We start from the raw sequence: 12,081 nt of genomic DNA, 5'->3' as shown, positions 1-12,081 counted from the left end.
TATCCTATAGCGCAGTAAATTACTGCGCTATAGCCTCTGTTTTTTTTTTCCATCCCTTTTAGTTAACCCTTCTTCCATTACACTTTTTAACGTATTTTGACCATAGATTAATCATGCTTCGCGACCCCGAAACATCAATATTTTATATAGAATACTACTTATTTTTGTGCGATCAATAAGGTAGGATCAATACATCAAGGATACGCAAAAGTTCGGATGACCGTTTTAGTGGCTGAAAAGTGCTCGAACGCCATTTTCGGTTGAAGGTTCGGCGACATTATCTTGAAGTTCTTTGCGAATACTTAAACTTGTTCATCAATAATTAATCAAATGTTTCTCAAAATGACAGCATTCATACACAAAAAATAAACTTAATTAAATTGCACCATTCATTCATAACCTTGAATAGATGAAATACATAACATACTAATATTCTTCAAAATAACAGCATAATCATACAATCATACTTAAAACTAAAATCACAACATTCGTAATCATCATCAGAGTACAAGTGCACAATATCGTCTTCAGAAAAACATTGGCGGTTTCTTAAGACACATCTTTTTTCAGTAGCAGTTAGTTCTCTACCAGTTGATGATGCTTGTTCTTCGGCCAACTTTAGCATGTAAAATCTACAACGTCTTGCCAGCATTCTGTTGTTTTCCTTTCTAATCCTTTGCACGAAAAGCTCGCAACTTTCTGGACCTACTTGAGGCATGGTTAAGGAGTACCTTGTTGGGATTGGAGCGTTGAGATTTTCCAAGTCACGAACAAGACGTTCTGATTCGGCAAGCCGATGTGACCATTCTCGACGTAAACCGCAATAATATTCCCGCGGATCTGAATATTTCACACTGCAAAAATCATCATTACGCTCTATAAGAAGGTGGGGATTTAGCTCATCTAGATTGAAATCACTAGTATCGCTCGAAAAACTACTATGATTTGAACTTTCATCATCACTGCTATTTGGTTCTTTTGGAAGGAGTAAAGACCAAGGTGAGTTTCTACTGCTTGACATTGAATAATATGGTGTAGTCTATTAAGAAAAGAAAGTGTCACACCCTAGCAATGGTAGGGCATGACGGGCACCCGACTCTCATCAGAGTCAAGCGAACCCTTAGACATTCGCTCTATTAAAACCTGTCATTTCAAAAACTTTTAAGAATATAATTTTTTTTCCAAATAGAAATTGTTATCTCTATAACGATTATGAAAACTTTCAATTAATAAGTACTTTAGACCAATCTAAATCATCTAAAATACGTACTCTTTTAAAATCCATAAATGACTCAACTGATATCACTTTGTCGACATCTCGACAAACATACCACAACACACTGTCTGCAGAAGTCTCTAAGAAGTGAACTGGACATTATGAGTCAGGACAGGGCCCTGACATACCCATAATCATACATATCTATACATGACTCAGCACAACTCCAGAATGAGGTGGAACTTGCCAATCCCAGCAGACGTCGGAGCATCCTAGCTATATACTTAACCTGCCAAACAATCTGGGGCTGCGGGCATGAACGCAGCGTCCCCAGGCAAAAGGACGTCAGTACGAATAATGTACTGAGTATGTAAGGTGGTAACAAATCATAATCATAATTTGATTTAGGATAGAAGAAATCACAATCTAACTCAATACCTGCAGCCTTCGCTGGAAGAAACATAAATGTATACACGAAGTCTCAAAACAATATTTAAGTAAATAATGCAATCCAACACACATTCTTTAAGTAAATAATGCAATCTAACACACATGCCGCTTCCGACATGTTAACAAAATGGTCCCTTCAGACAGCTGCTTCCGGCTAGTATCACAATAGTCCCTTCGGACGGCCGCTTCCGGCATAATAATGATGGCCCCTTCGGGCAGCCGCTTCCGGCTTAATAATAATGGCCCCTTCGGGCAGCCGCTTCCGGCATAATAATGATGGCCCCTTCGGGCAGCCGCTTCCGGCATAATGATGATGGCCCCTTCGGGCAGCCGCTTCCGGCTAATTAATGATGATGGCCCCTTCGGGCAGCCGCTTCCGGCTAAATAATAATGATGACCCCTTCGGGCAACCGCTTCCGGCTAAATAATAATGATGGCCCCTTCGGGAAGCCGCTTCCGGCTAAATAATAATGATGATGCTATGGAATGTAAACATAAGTCATAAATGAAATGAAATAGTAAAACCTCGCACCCCCTTCGGAGTGGTTTTGAAAATCAAACTTTATGTTTCCTTTAGTATAAACTAATTTTCTCGAAATCATTAGTAAAACCATAAACACAACTCAAGTGACACCTTATGGGTGTTCCCTTCGGAACATAATAGGAACTTATATATATATATCGACTATTATCCAACGTATAGGAAACTGAAGAGGGAAGCTCAATCACTCGAGAGTTATAGCATCAAGAAGTGAATAAGAATCATGAATCACACTCAAGACTTATGAATAGGATTACCCCAAAGTTCATATCATTCATCACTTAAATCTAAGACATGCCAAAAGAAGGAAGAGTTAGCCTTACATACCTTGTCGCTTCTCAAGTTAACCATAACGTAGGTATTGGGTTTCACCAATCTACAAACAATACCAAATATGCCAATAATCAAATTAGGATACTCTTTCAAACAAATCCTTAATTACTTAGAAATCTCACGATATTCGGGTAGCATCTTCTTTAAAAACTTAATAATCCTCATGATTCCAATTCAGCCAAAACATCAATCAAAATACCAACAACAACAATACCAATCAAACTAGAATTAAATCCACCTTTAGATTACTCTCAAAACAGCCCACAATTACAATATTAACTCAATAACTTATCCGATTTCCCACAATTAATTTCGTAGTTCCCATCTCACAATTTTACTATGACCGGGATGAATTAAATATACCTAGAGAGAATAGTTCTTACCTTGTGTTCGAAGAAATGATCTTCTTCCACCTTACGTCACTTTTCAAAAAAAACTCCAATTTACTATCATCCAGAGGAGAGGAAACTAACGTTAGAATCATGTTACCGACGTGGAAAAACCTTCCTGTCGTTATTTGAATATATTTTTCCCATGTAGCACGTGAAAGTGTTGAGCAATTACCTCAACGTGAAAGTGTTCTTGCTGCTGCCAATACTTTCATTATCACACATTTATCCCAACGAAAATTATGTCAACATCCTTGGAAAATTTACTTTCACGATAAGTAGGTTTGATGTTTTGTTCTGGAGAATTGTTGAATTACTCAATGAAAGGATGGACTATATTGCATATAGATTTTTGCTTTGACTAATCTATTTTGTTTTCTTTTTGGATCTGTACGATTTCACTACTTGAATAGCTTCACTTAATAAGACTTGCTAGACTTTATTTCTTCCATAGTGGGGTCCACCCCTTTACCTTTTTCTTAGATAATGACACCTCCTTCTTGCATGTAACATGTAGGTATATGCTGAATTAATAGTCACCAATTTTCAATTGATGTGCAGCCACGTAATGCACAACTCAGCACTTATCCACACAATCCTTTTAATTAATTACTTGTCTCCACCATGATCAATATTAATCACTTACCTACATAATCAATTTCTTGCTCTCAATTCACTGAAACACTAATAAATTTTAACACACTTCATATGTTTATTATAATGGACATGTGACATAGCACTAGTCCATAACCTCATTTTTCACACATAAAATATTATTCCCAATCACCGTCGTCACACTTTTTCGTCACAAATAATTTTTGGGACTTCATTGCTTTTACACACCGAGCTATTGATCTCCATATTTGATTATGACCAAATCCTTTGTCTCGAGTAAATTTGCTCATGTTGAACGGTTCAATTTCCTGACCCAAAAATACGGGGCATTATAACTTGGACCGTATCTCATTCAAATAAATTTCGAACCTCGACAAAACTTATTTTCTTCGATTGGTTTAACTTCAAATCCTTACGATACATGTGTACCATCACTTTAACCATCTATAAACTTGGGGAATAACCTCGTGTCCATTACTAATATCATTTAACTCGCACACTTTCCAACGCCTGACAATACGGGATGTAACAGAAAGGGCTATTTATATAGTTGCGAACCCCTAAGAACCCTCCGGGGGGGAGGGGGGGAGGGTCTTAAGGACCCTACCTACTTACCTTGTTGTAAGAAAAATATTAATCTTCATCGGACATTTCACAGTCCGAATCCCACTTGGATCTAAATCTTGTGCTACTATGTATACCATATTCTACCCTATGGTAACGTATTTGCATCCGATTGTTCTCTTCGCGAAAACGATTAAGAGCCAAATTAAACTCTTTTGGAGTTTCGCGAGGCATTGACATAGCACGTTTTTTTGGGCGTTTAAGCCCTACTGACGCTAACTTGTGCTCCAGTGCTTCAGCTTCCCTAACACGCCAATCCCACTCCTCTCTCATTTTATTATTCTATTCTCGATTGAATCTGTCGTTAGGGTTATTTGAGTAATGAAAATCATCATCACTTAGTTCCCAGGTCCTACCCATTGCTTCAAAGATGTTTGCTGGAGTGAACGATATAACACGATTAATATCTCTAAATTGGTCAAAAAATGACATCTTAACTCAATTTTGTGTGGAATGTTGTGTTTGTAACAGTTATTCGTCAAATTACATTATATAAAGTTTGATTCGAATTATTTTGGTAGGTGAGGTGGTGTTGGTGCAGCCGCATAGCGCAGTAAAATCATGCGTTATACAGTATAATGCATGATTTTACCGCGTTATTATGACACAAGGCGCCAATAATGCATTAATTTACTGCGTTATAGCCCTATAACGCAGTAAATTAATGTGTTATGCTGTTCTCCATCCATTATTTGATTTGACGTAACACTGCAAAACACTGTAACTGCATGCATGCGTTAGTCCTATTAATACCGAGTTCGTAAAATTTTAAGTTTCAACTAGTTTTATCATTCTGTATTCCTCCTCAGTTATTCAAAATATGACAGATGTTCCAAGAATTAAAGTTTCTTTATTTTGGGACGGACAAATTTTATTCGAGGAAAATAATTTGCGCTACGATTCTCCCCCAAAATACCATGTTAAGTTTTCACTTGACTTAAAATTCTCAAAACTACTCCAAGCCTTGTATAATAGACTACAAGTTAGTAGAAGTGATTTTGATCTATGTATAATTGGAAAATATCCAGTGTCATTTACGCCGCAAGGTGTAACTAGTTATGGACAGTGGTACATTCAAGACGATGATTCTTTGACTGATTATTTGAAGGCGCCGTATGATTATAGGCGATGCATAACTTTAAACGTCCTTGAAATGTATATCAAAAAGGTGCCCATTAATAAACTTGAATTCATGGTTAGGGCTCCTCAAGAAGCCCAAAATAGACCTCGTCGGGAAGCCCCGTCTATAATTCAGGCCGAAGTCACTCAAGCGGAACCTATTTATCAACACAATTACCCTGACATGAGTACCTATGAAAGCATCTTGACTAGTCAAATGCCTCTGGATAGATTAAGTCAGCAATTTGACGAGCAGTGGTAAATATTATTATTATTATTATTATTATTATTATTATTATTATTATTATTATTATTATTATTTATTATTATTTGGCCATCAATTTTCAAACCATGGTTTCAAACCAGCGTTTGGTCATCAATTTTCAGTCATGGTTAATGATTTGGGGTTTGAAATCATGATTTCAACTTTTTTAAATACAAAATTTAACCCATAAGTTAATATTTTGTAAAAAAAGACTCATAAGTTGGTAAATATTTTTAACAATTACCCCCATCAATCATTTTCTAATCTCATTAACTTTCACCAACCTTTATTTATGTCTACTAACCTTTAATTTATGTGGGAAGATTATATTAAATAGTAGTTACATTACTATTCATGTTAAATTTTCGATTTTATTGAAGTAAAGTTTGATTAATTGATGTTGCATTTTTTAGAAAAGTCTTCTAGTAGTGTACTAATTTTGTTATAAACTATGATTTGGTCATTTGGTAAGATTGTATAAGAATTGAGAATATTTTGATAGTTTTTACAATTTGTGGGGTTTTTTATGTCTATAAGAGAAAATACAACTTAAAATATCCAAATTGTATGTCCAAACATGATTTGAAACGAGGTTTCAAACCATGATTTCAAACCATGTATAAACGGGGCCTAAGTTTCAGCTTGTATCCTCTCTCTCCCCCCTTCCTTTAGACCACCCCTGAAAAAACAAGAATTCAAACACACGTAAGAGACAGAGAGGAGGAGCATTGCATTAGCTTATATCAACAAAGAGATAAAGAAATAGACAAGAAACAATGTTTCTGAAGCTGAAGTTTGGTACAGAAAAGAAGGAAAATAGACGCCCCTAACAGGTTCACATGGAACTTATGAGCAGGAAAAGCTAGATGCAGCTTTAAGCCACAAGATGAAAGAATTTTAATGTAGTCGTGAAATGGCAAACTGATTCATGAAAAATTAACGAGGGGCAGAACTCATTGGTGCTATTAGCTAAAAGATGAACAAATGGCTAACTGATCCATGTGCAAACACAAAATCGACATTCTATGTATATCCCAGTGCAACTAGGAAACTCTTAATTATGGAAATTATAGTTCAAGTAAGAAACTTTGGAGATTTCACGGTTATCAAGAAAATAATGTTGTTAATTAGGAAGAACTAAACGACCTTGTTAATCATGTTGAACTGCTAAGCAGAAGAAGATAGATAAAACAAAACTGGGTTTTGCTTATAGGTCGGAGAACGTTTTCAACCAGGAAACTTGCCAAGAATTCTAAATATTTCTTAAAAATACGTTACAATTACGACTCAATATTTTTTCCACACACAAAGGGAAAAAAAGGAAAACCAAATGCATTAAGACATGCAACATGAATTAAACATGCAAATTAATTGATCAGTCGATAATCAAATTCCAGCTCAGTTTCGCACAACCCTGTCAAGAAAGTTAAAGGAACTATTATCTAGTTCCATCACTAACAGTACTCTTAACACAACAAAGAAAGATAAAACCATTGTCTACAAATGTTTCCCAGCAGAAAAATTATTATTATTAAAAATAATAATAATAATGGTAATAATCTTATATATTATAAAGCTAGACATAGAAAAGGTAATGTGACATCTCTCTATGGCCAAGAAAAATATTAATCTTTTCTCTCATTTTTTTTTTTGACTTTTTATCTCATGTCCTTCATTTATTTTATTTTATAAAATCATCTCCATAACTCATACCTCTTAATTCTACTCTTAATTACTCCATTAGTAATATCCATACTCTCAAGCCTTTCAATTTCATAACCCCCAATTATTTAATGTATAAGTTTATGACACCTTAAAAGTTAAAATCACATCAAATTTTATCCAAATAAATGTATTTGGAGCCATGTTGGTTATCCTCTATTTTCTTTTTGACTATCTATATGTGGTTAAAGATGATTATCTGGCTACAATGACACATGGTTGGAGTTTTCTCCTTTTTTTTTTCCCCAAAAAACCTCGTCCATAAATTTAAACAACAGTTACACCATATTGGAGGGGGACTTAATACCTTACCTCCTTTGAATTTTAGGACAGCCGAAGCATCCATGTTGCCGTTTTGATCCAAAGATCTTACACATAGATCCTATGCTAATGCATTGAAACTCATCATAAGCTAATGCATCCTACAGGTGAATAACTTAAGGAGGTTCAAAGTACCAACTGGTATTCTTCTTTACTCTTCTTCTAAAGGATGGGAAGTCGAGTTTATTCATCCTTAAGACACCTCTAACCACTGTGGGTAGGTCCCCTTCGTTCAAAAAAATCATTTGGCCCTGAATTTGTGTAGCATGTTTGGCTAGAGCATCTGCCACCTCATTTCCTTCCCTATAGCAATGCTTGATAGAGATGTTTCTATGATTCATCTTTGTCTTTATTTCATCAATGATGCTTTGTATCCTCCATGGAGGTTTGAGAGTACTATTTAACATTTGCTCCACTAGCATGGAATCCAGTTCTACTTCAAGAGCCTCAAATTAATGATTAACACACCAAGATATTCCAATTAAAGCTGCATATGCTTCACTGTAATTGTTAGTGTAGAATTGAGAATGATATGAGAAAGCCATTATCATGTTCCCAATTCTGTTCCTAACAATACCTCCTGCACCCGCTTTGTTTTGATTCTTCATATAGCTTCCATCAGTGTTGAGTTTCCAAGTGTTGCCGGTTGGTTTGACCCATCTGATCATCTTGCTTGTAATGAGTGCCTTGAAATTTTCTGTCATAAGACAGACTTTGCTCCAGTTCCATGTGTAATCAATGAATTTGAACTTCTTTCCAATGGCCACCTTGATCTGAAACAGAGATTGAAAACATATATTAGAGGCGGTGATCTTTTTTTTCTCAAATTTTATTGTACACCTTGCTTTCCAAATCTCCCAACATACTATCACTGGTGTGATTAGTAGAAGGAATTTGTGCACTATATTTCTTGGTTTTTGTCTCCACCATTGCCATATGATTGCTTGGACAGTGTTTCCAATCATGTTCATTCCCAACGGTCTTGTAATAATTTGCCAAGTTTGTTTGGCTAGTTCACTTGCTACAAAAACATGATCTCCTGTTTCGATGCATGCTATCCTGCAACAGCAACAACTAGGACCTTTATCAATGTGAAATCTCAATAATGAAGCATCCAAGGGAAGATTTTTCTTTAAAAGTTTCCACATGAAAAAGGAAATCTTGAAAGGAATTTCTTTTATCCAAATGAAATTGTAAATAGGGGCAGCCACATGTTTGTTTCTGAGGAATTCAAAGGCAGTTGCGCAACTAAAATTACCATCACTACTCAAATTCCAAATAGCCTCATCCTTTTTACCTTCATTACCAATAGGGATATTTCTGATGAGATTCAAAATATCCGTTGGTATAGCAGGCTTCATATTATCCAACTCCCATTGTTGGTTCCATAAAAAATTCTTGACTTTTATATTACCAGGTTTGGGAGTTGGGTTAATCATCTAATAAATGGACCCTTGGAAGGTCCAGTTATCCCACCAAAATAAAATATTACCTAAGTTAATATGCCAGTTGATATTGGTCTCTATTTTATCCCTGATGTGAAGCAAATCCTTCCAGGCAGCAGAGTCTTTAGAAGCTATCACTTTAGAGTTGGGATTACTTCTTTGACAATACTTAGGTTTTAGGAATTGGGCCCACAGCGAAGGTTCTGTCCTTAATCTCCACCATCTTTTAGCAGTAAAAGTGTAGCAGATATCCAAAAGGCTCTTGAACCCCAATCCCCCTTCTTTGGTTGGAAAACTCATGTTCTCCCAGGAAGACCAATGATAGCTATTTTTGCCATCTTTTTCTCCCCAGAAAAAATTAGCAAATTTCATTTCAATCTCATAAAGAACTGTGACAGGAGGCATTAGGGCGGCAAATATATGTAAAGCCTGAGATTGTAAAACGTGTTTAATAAGCACAGCCTTACCTCCAGGGGATAGTAATCTGCCTTGCCAACCTGCAATCTTATTAAGAATCTTTTTAGAAATGTCAGAGAAATAAGAAATTCTCTTTCTACCACAGTATATAAGACAACCTAAATAAGTAAAGGGGAAGGAAGCTTGCTTGTAACCAGTCCACCTTCTAATCCTCCTATTATAGATTCTGTCGGTCTTACTATGTGTGAGAAAGAAAGTTTTTTCATTGTTGATTACCTGTCCTGATGCCTGTTGATACAACTTCAGCTGTTTCATAATAAGCTTAATAGAGTATTTATCAGCAGAAGTGAACAATACAAGGTCATCTGCATAGCTTAGATGATTAATCAGTGGCCCTTTTTTATGCATAGAGAAGCTAATGAACCTATTATTATGATGAAGATAATTCAAGGCTCTGGAAAGAGTTTCAGCAGCAATTATAAAAAGAGCAGGAGATAAAGGATCACCTTGTTTTAAACCTCTAGAAGATTTGTAAAAAAACCATATCTAGTACCATTAATGATTACTGAGTACCAATTATTAGAAATCAGTCTAAAAACCATTTGTATAAAAAACTCGGCAAATCCCATCTTCTTAAGGGCAGAAGTAAGGAAATTCCAAGAAAGTTTATCATAATCTTTAGACATGTCAAGTTTGATAACAACATTGCAACTGTCAGATTTAGATCTAATACCATGAATAATCTCTTGTGTTAGGAGAATATTCTCGGTTATCTGTCTACCTTTGACAAAGCCAGATTGATTTTCAGAAATGATCTTGGGTAAAATGGTGTTGATTCTCAAGGCAAGGATTTTTGATAATATCTTGTTAGAAAAGTTACTTAAACTGATAGGTCTAAGTTTAGAAAAACAGTCCGGAGAAGTAACCTTAGGAATTAGAGTTAAACAGGAATGAGTATAGAACTTAGTAAGATCAGCTCCGTGAAAGAAAGAAAGCACAAAAGATACTACCTCTCTTCTGATGATATCCCAGCAATGTTGAAAAAAAAGGCCATTGAATCCATCTGGACCTGCACAACTGTTTGGATCCATAGAATCTATAGCTATCTTGATTTCCTCTTCTGTTGGGATTTTAGTCAAATGAGAGTTGTCCTCAGCATTGATCAAATCATCACAGTCTCTTACAAAATCCAGGTTCACTACCCTTTGATTTTCGGTGAAAATACCACTGAAGTAGTCAATCGCAGCCTGTGAAATGTTAACATTTCCTTCTACCCACTGACCCTGCTGATCTTTGATTTTGTAAATCTGGGCTCTTCTTCTTCTAACCCTTATAGTGCTATGAAAGTATTTTGTGTTGGAGTCTCCATCCTCAGCCCATTTTATTCTTGCTTTTTGTCTGATGATGGAGTCTTCCATTTTCAACCACTTGATGTATTCAGCTTTGGACTTATTGAGAAACATTCTGTCAGTATCAGAGTCTGAGGTCAAGTATGTAGTTTCAGCAGCGGAGACTTCATTCTCCATTTCCTTGACTCTCTGAAACACATCTCCAATACTGTCTCTAGACCATTTACTAAGTTCTTTGGCCACCATTTTAAGCTTTTGATGAAATCTCCACATAGGATTACCATATACTTCGGTTTCCCAAACTGTTCTAACCAATGGGAGAAAATCTTCTTGGTCAGTCCAAAAATTAAGAAACTTAAAGTATTTGATTACATGTTGGTTATCGTTAGTGCAGGTGACCAATAGTAGGTTATGGTCTGAGCCTATCTTTGAGAGGTGCTCCACAGTGATATTTGTGAATGTAGTAGCCCATTCCTCATTGTGAAAAAGCCTGTCTAGTCTCATATGGATTCTTTCATTACCTCCTCTGCCATTACACCAAGTGTGAATATTACCTACAAAACCAGCATCAGTCATACCACAATCATCCATACAATTTAGACAAGTACTTAATCTAAAAGAGGCACCCCCTTTTTTCTCTTCGGCTTCCATTATAGAGTTGAAATCCCCACCAATGACCCATGGACCATCAACGATAGAATTTAAGTCTCTTAATTTCTGCCAAAGATGTTTCCTCTTGTTAGCTCGTGATCGAGCATATACAATAGTTATCCAAGACATATCTGTACTTCCCTGCCATTTAACCTGCAAGGTAACCTGCTGTCTAGTCTTGGAAATCATTGAACAAACAATGTTAGAATTCCAGAAAATCCAGACTTTACTATGTGAATTGGAGATGGCATGGTCAAATCCTAACCTTCTCCTAAACTTATCAACTTTATTACTTTTAAAGAAAGGTTCTTGCAAAGCAACAAAATCAATTTTATAAATTTTGACTACCTTGGTTAGTCTTTCAAGAGCACCTTTGGAGGTCATCCCCCTAATATTCGATATTATGAACTTAATCATAAAGAAATCTTAGGTGGTGGAACAACCTTTCCAGATTGTTCAAAATTTTCTAGAAGTACAGTATTGTCTCCCTTATTAATGTTCTTACCTTTTTTGTTTTTGTTACCTCTCGGAGACAAACCTTGTTGTTGTATGGTTTTTTCCATTTCGTGTGTGATAGGATCTATGTTGTCCTTAGAGCTTGGAGCAAATATTTCCGTCAAACTG

General features: G+C 35.9%; 1 protein-coding gene across 3 annotated transcripts; it reads right to left on the bottom strand.

Annotated features, from left to right (window-relative positions):
- Window positions 1-402: 402 nt before the first annotated feature.
- Window positions 403-3,354, bottom strand: LOC132626232 (uncharacterized). Of its 3 annotated transcripts, none has more exons than XR_009577207.1 (4): window positions 2,924-3,351; window positions 2,535-2,583; window positions 1,332-1,523; window positions 403-854 (listed from the first exon to the last, which is right to left on the bottom strand). XR_009577207.1 is itself a non-coding variant. In XM_060341035.1 (4 exons), the coding sequence occupies exons 1-4, from the start codon at window positions 3,152-3,154 to the stop codon at window positions 1,383-1,385; spliced, it is 303 nt and encodes a 100-aa protein (XP_060197018.1). In that variant the 5' UTR covers window positions 3,155-3,354; the 3' UTR covers window positions 1,252-1,382. The 3 variants fall into 3 exon arrangements, 1 of the variants encoding a protein (XP_060197018.1); XR_009577206.1 differs by having other exon boundaries at window positions 405-854; window positions 1,298-1,523; XM_060341035.1 differs by lacking the exon at window positions 403-854 and having other exon boundaries at window positions 1,252-1,523; window positions 2,924-2,986; window positions 3,105-3,354.
- Window positions 3,355-12,081: the final 8,727 nt, after the last annotated feature.

Source organism: Lycium barbarum, chromosome 2, assembly GCF_019175385.1.
Source record: "Lycium barbarum isolate Lr01 chromosome 2, ASM1917538v2, whole genome shotgun sequence".
NCBI classification, from domain to species: Eukaryota; Viridiplantae; Streptophyta; class Magnoliopsida; order Solanales; family Solanaceae; genus Lycium; species Lycium barbarum.
The sequence above is the reverse complement of the archived record's forward strand: the minus strand, read 5'-3'. Positions and strand labels throughout refer to the sequence as shown.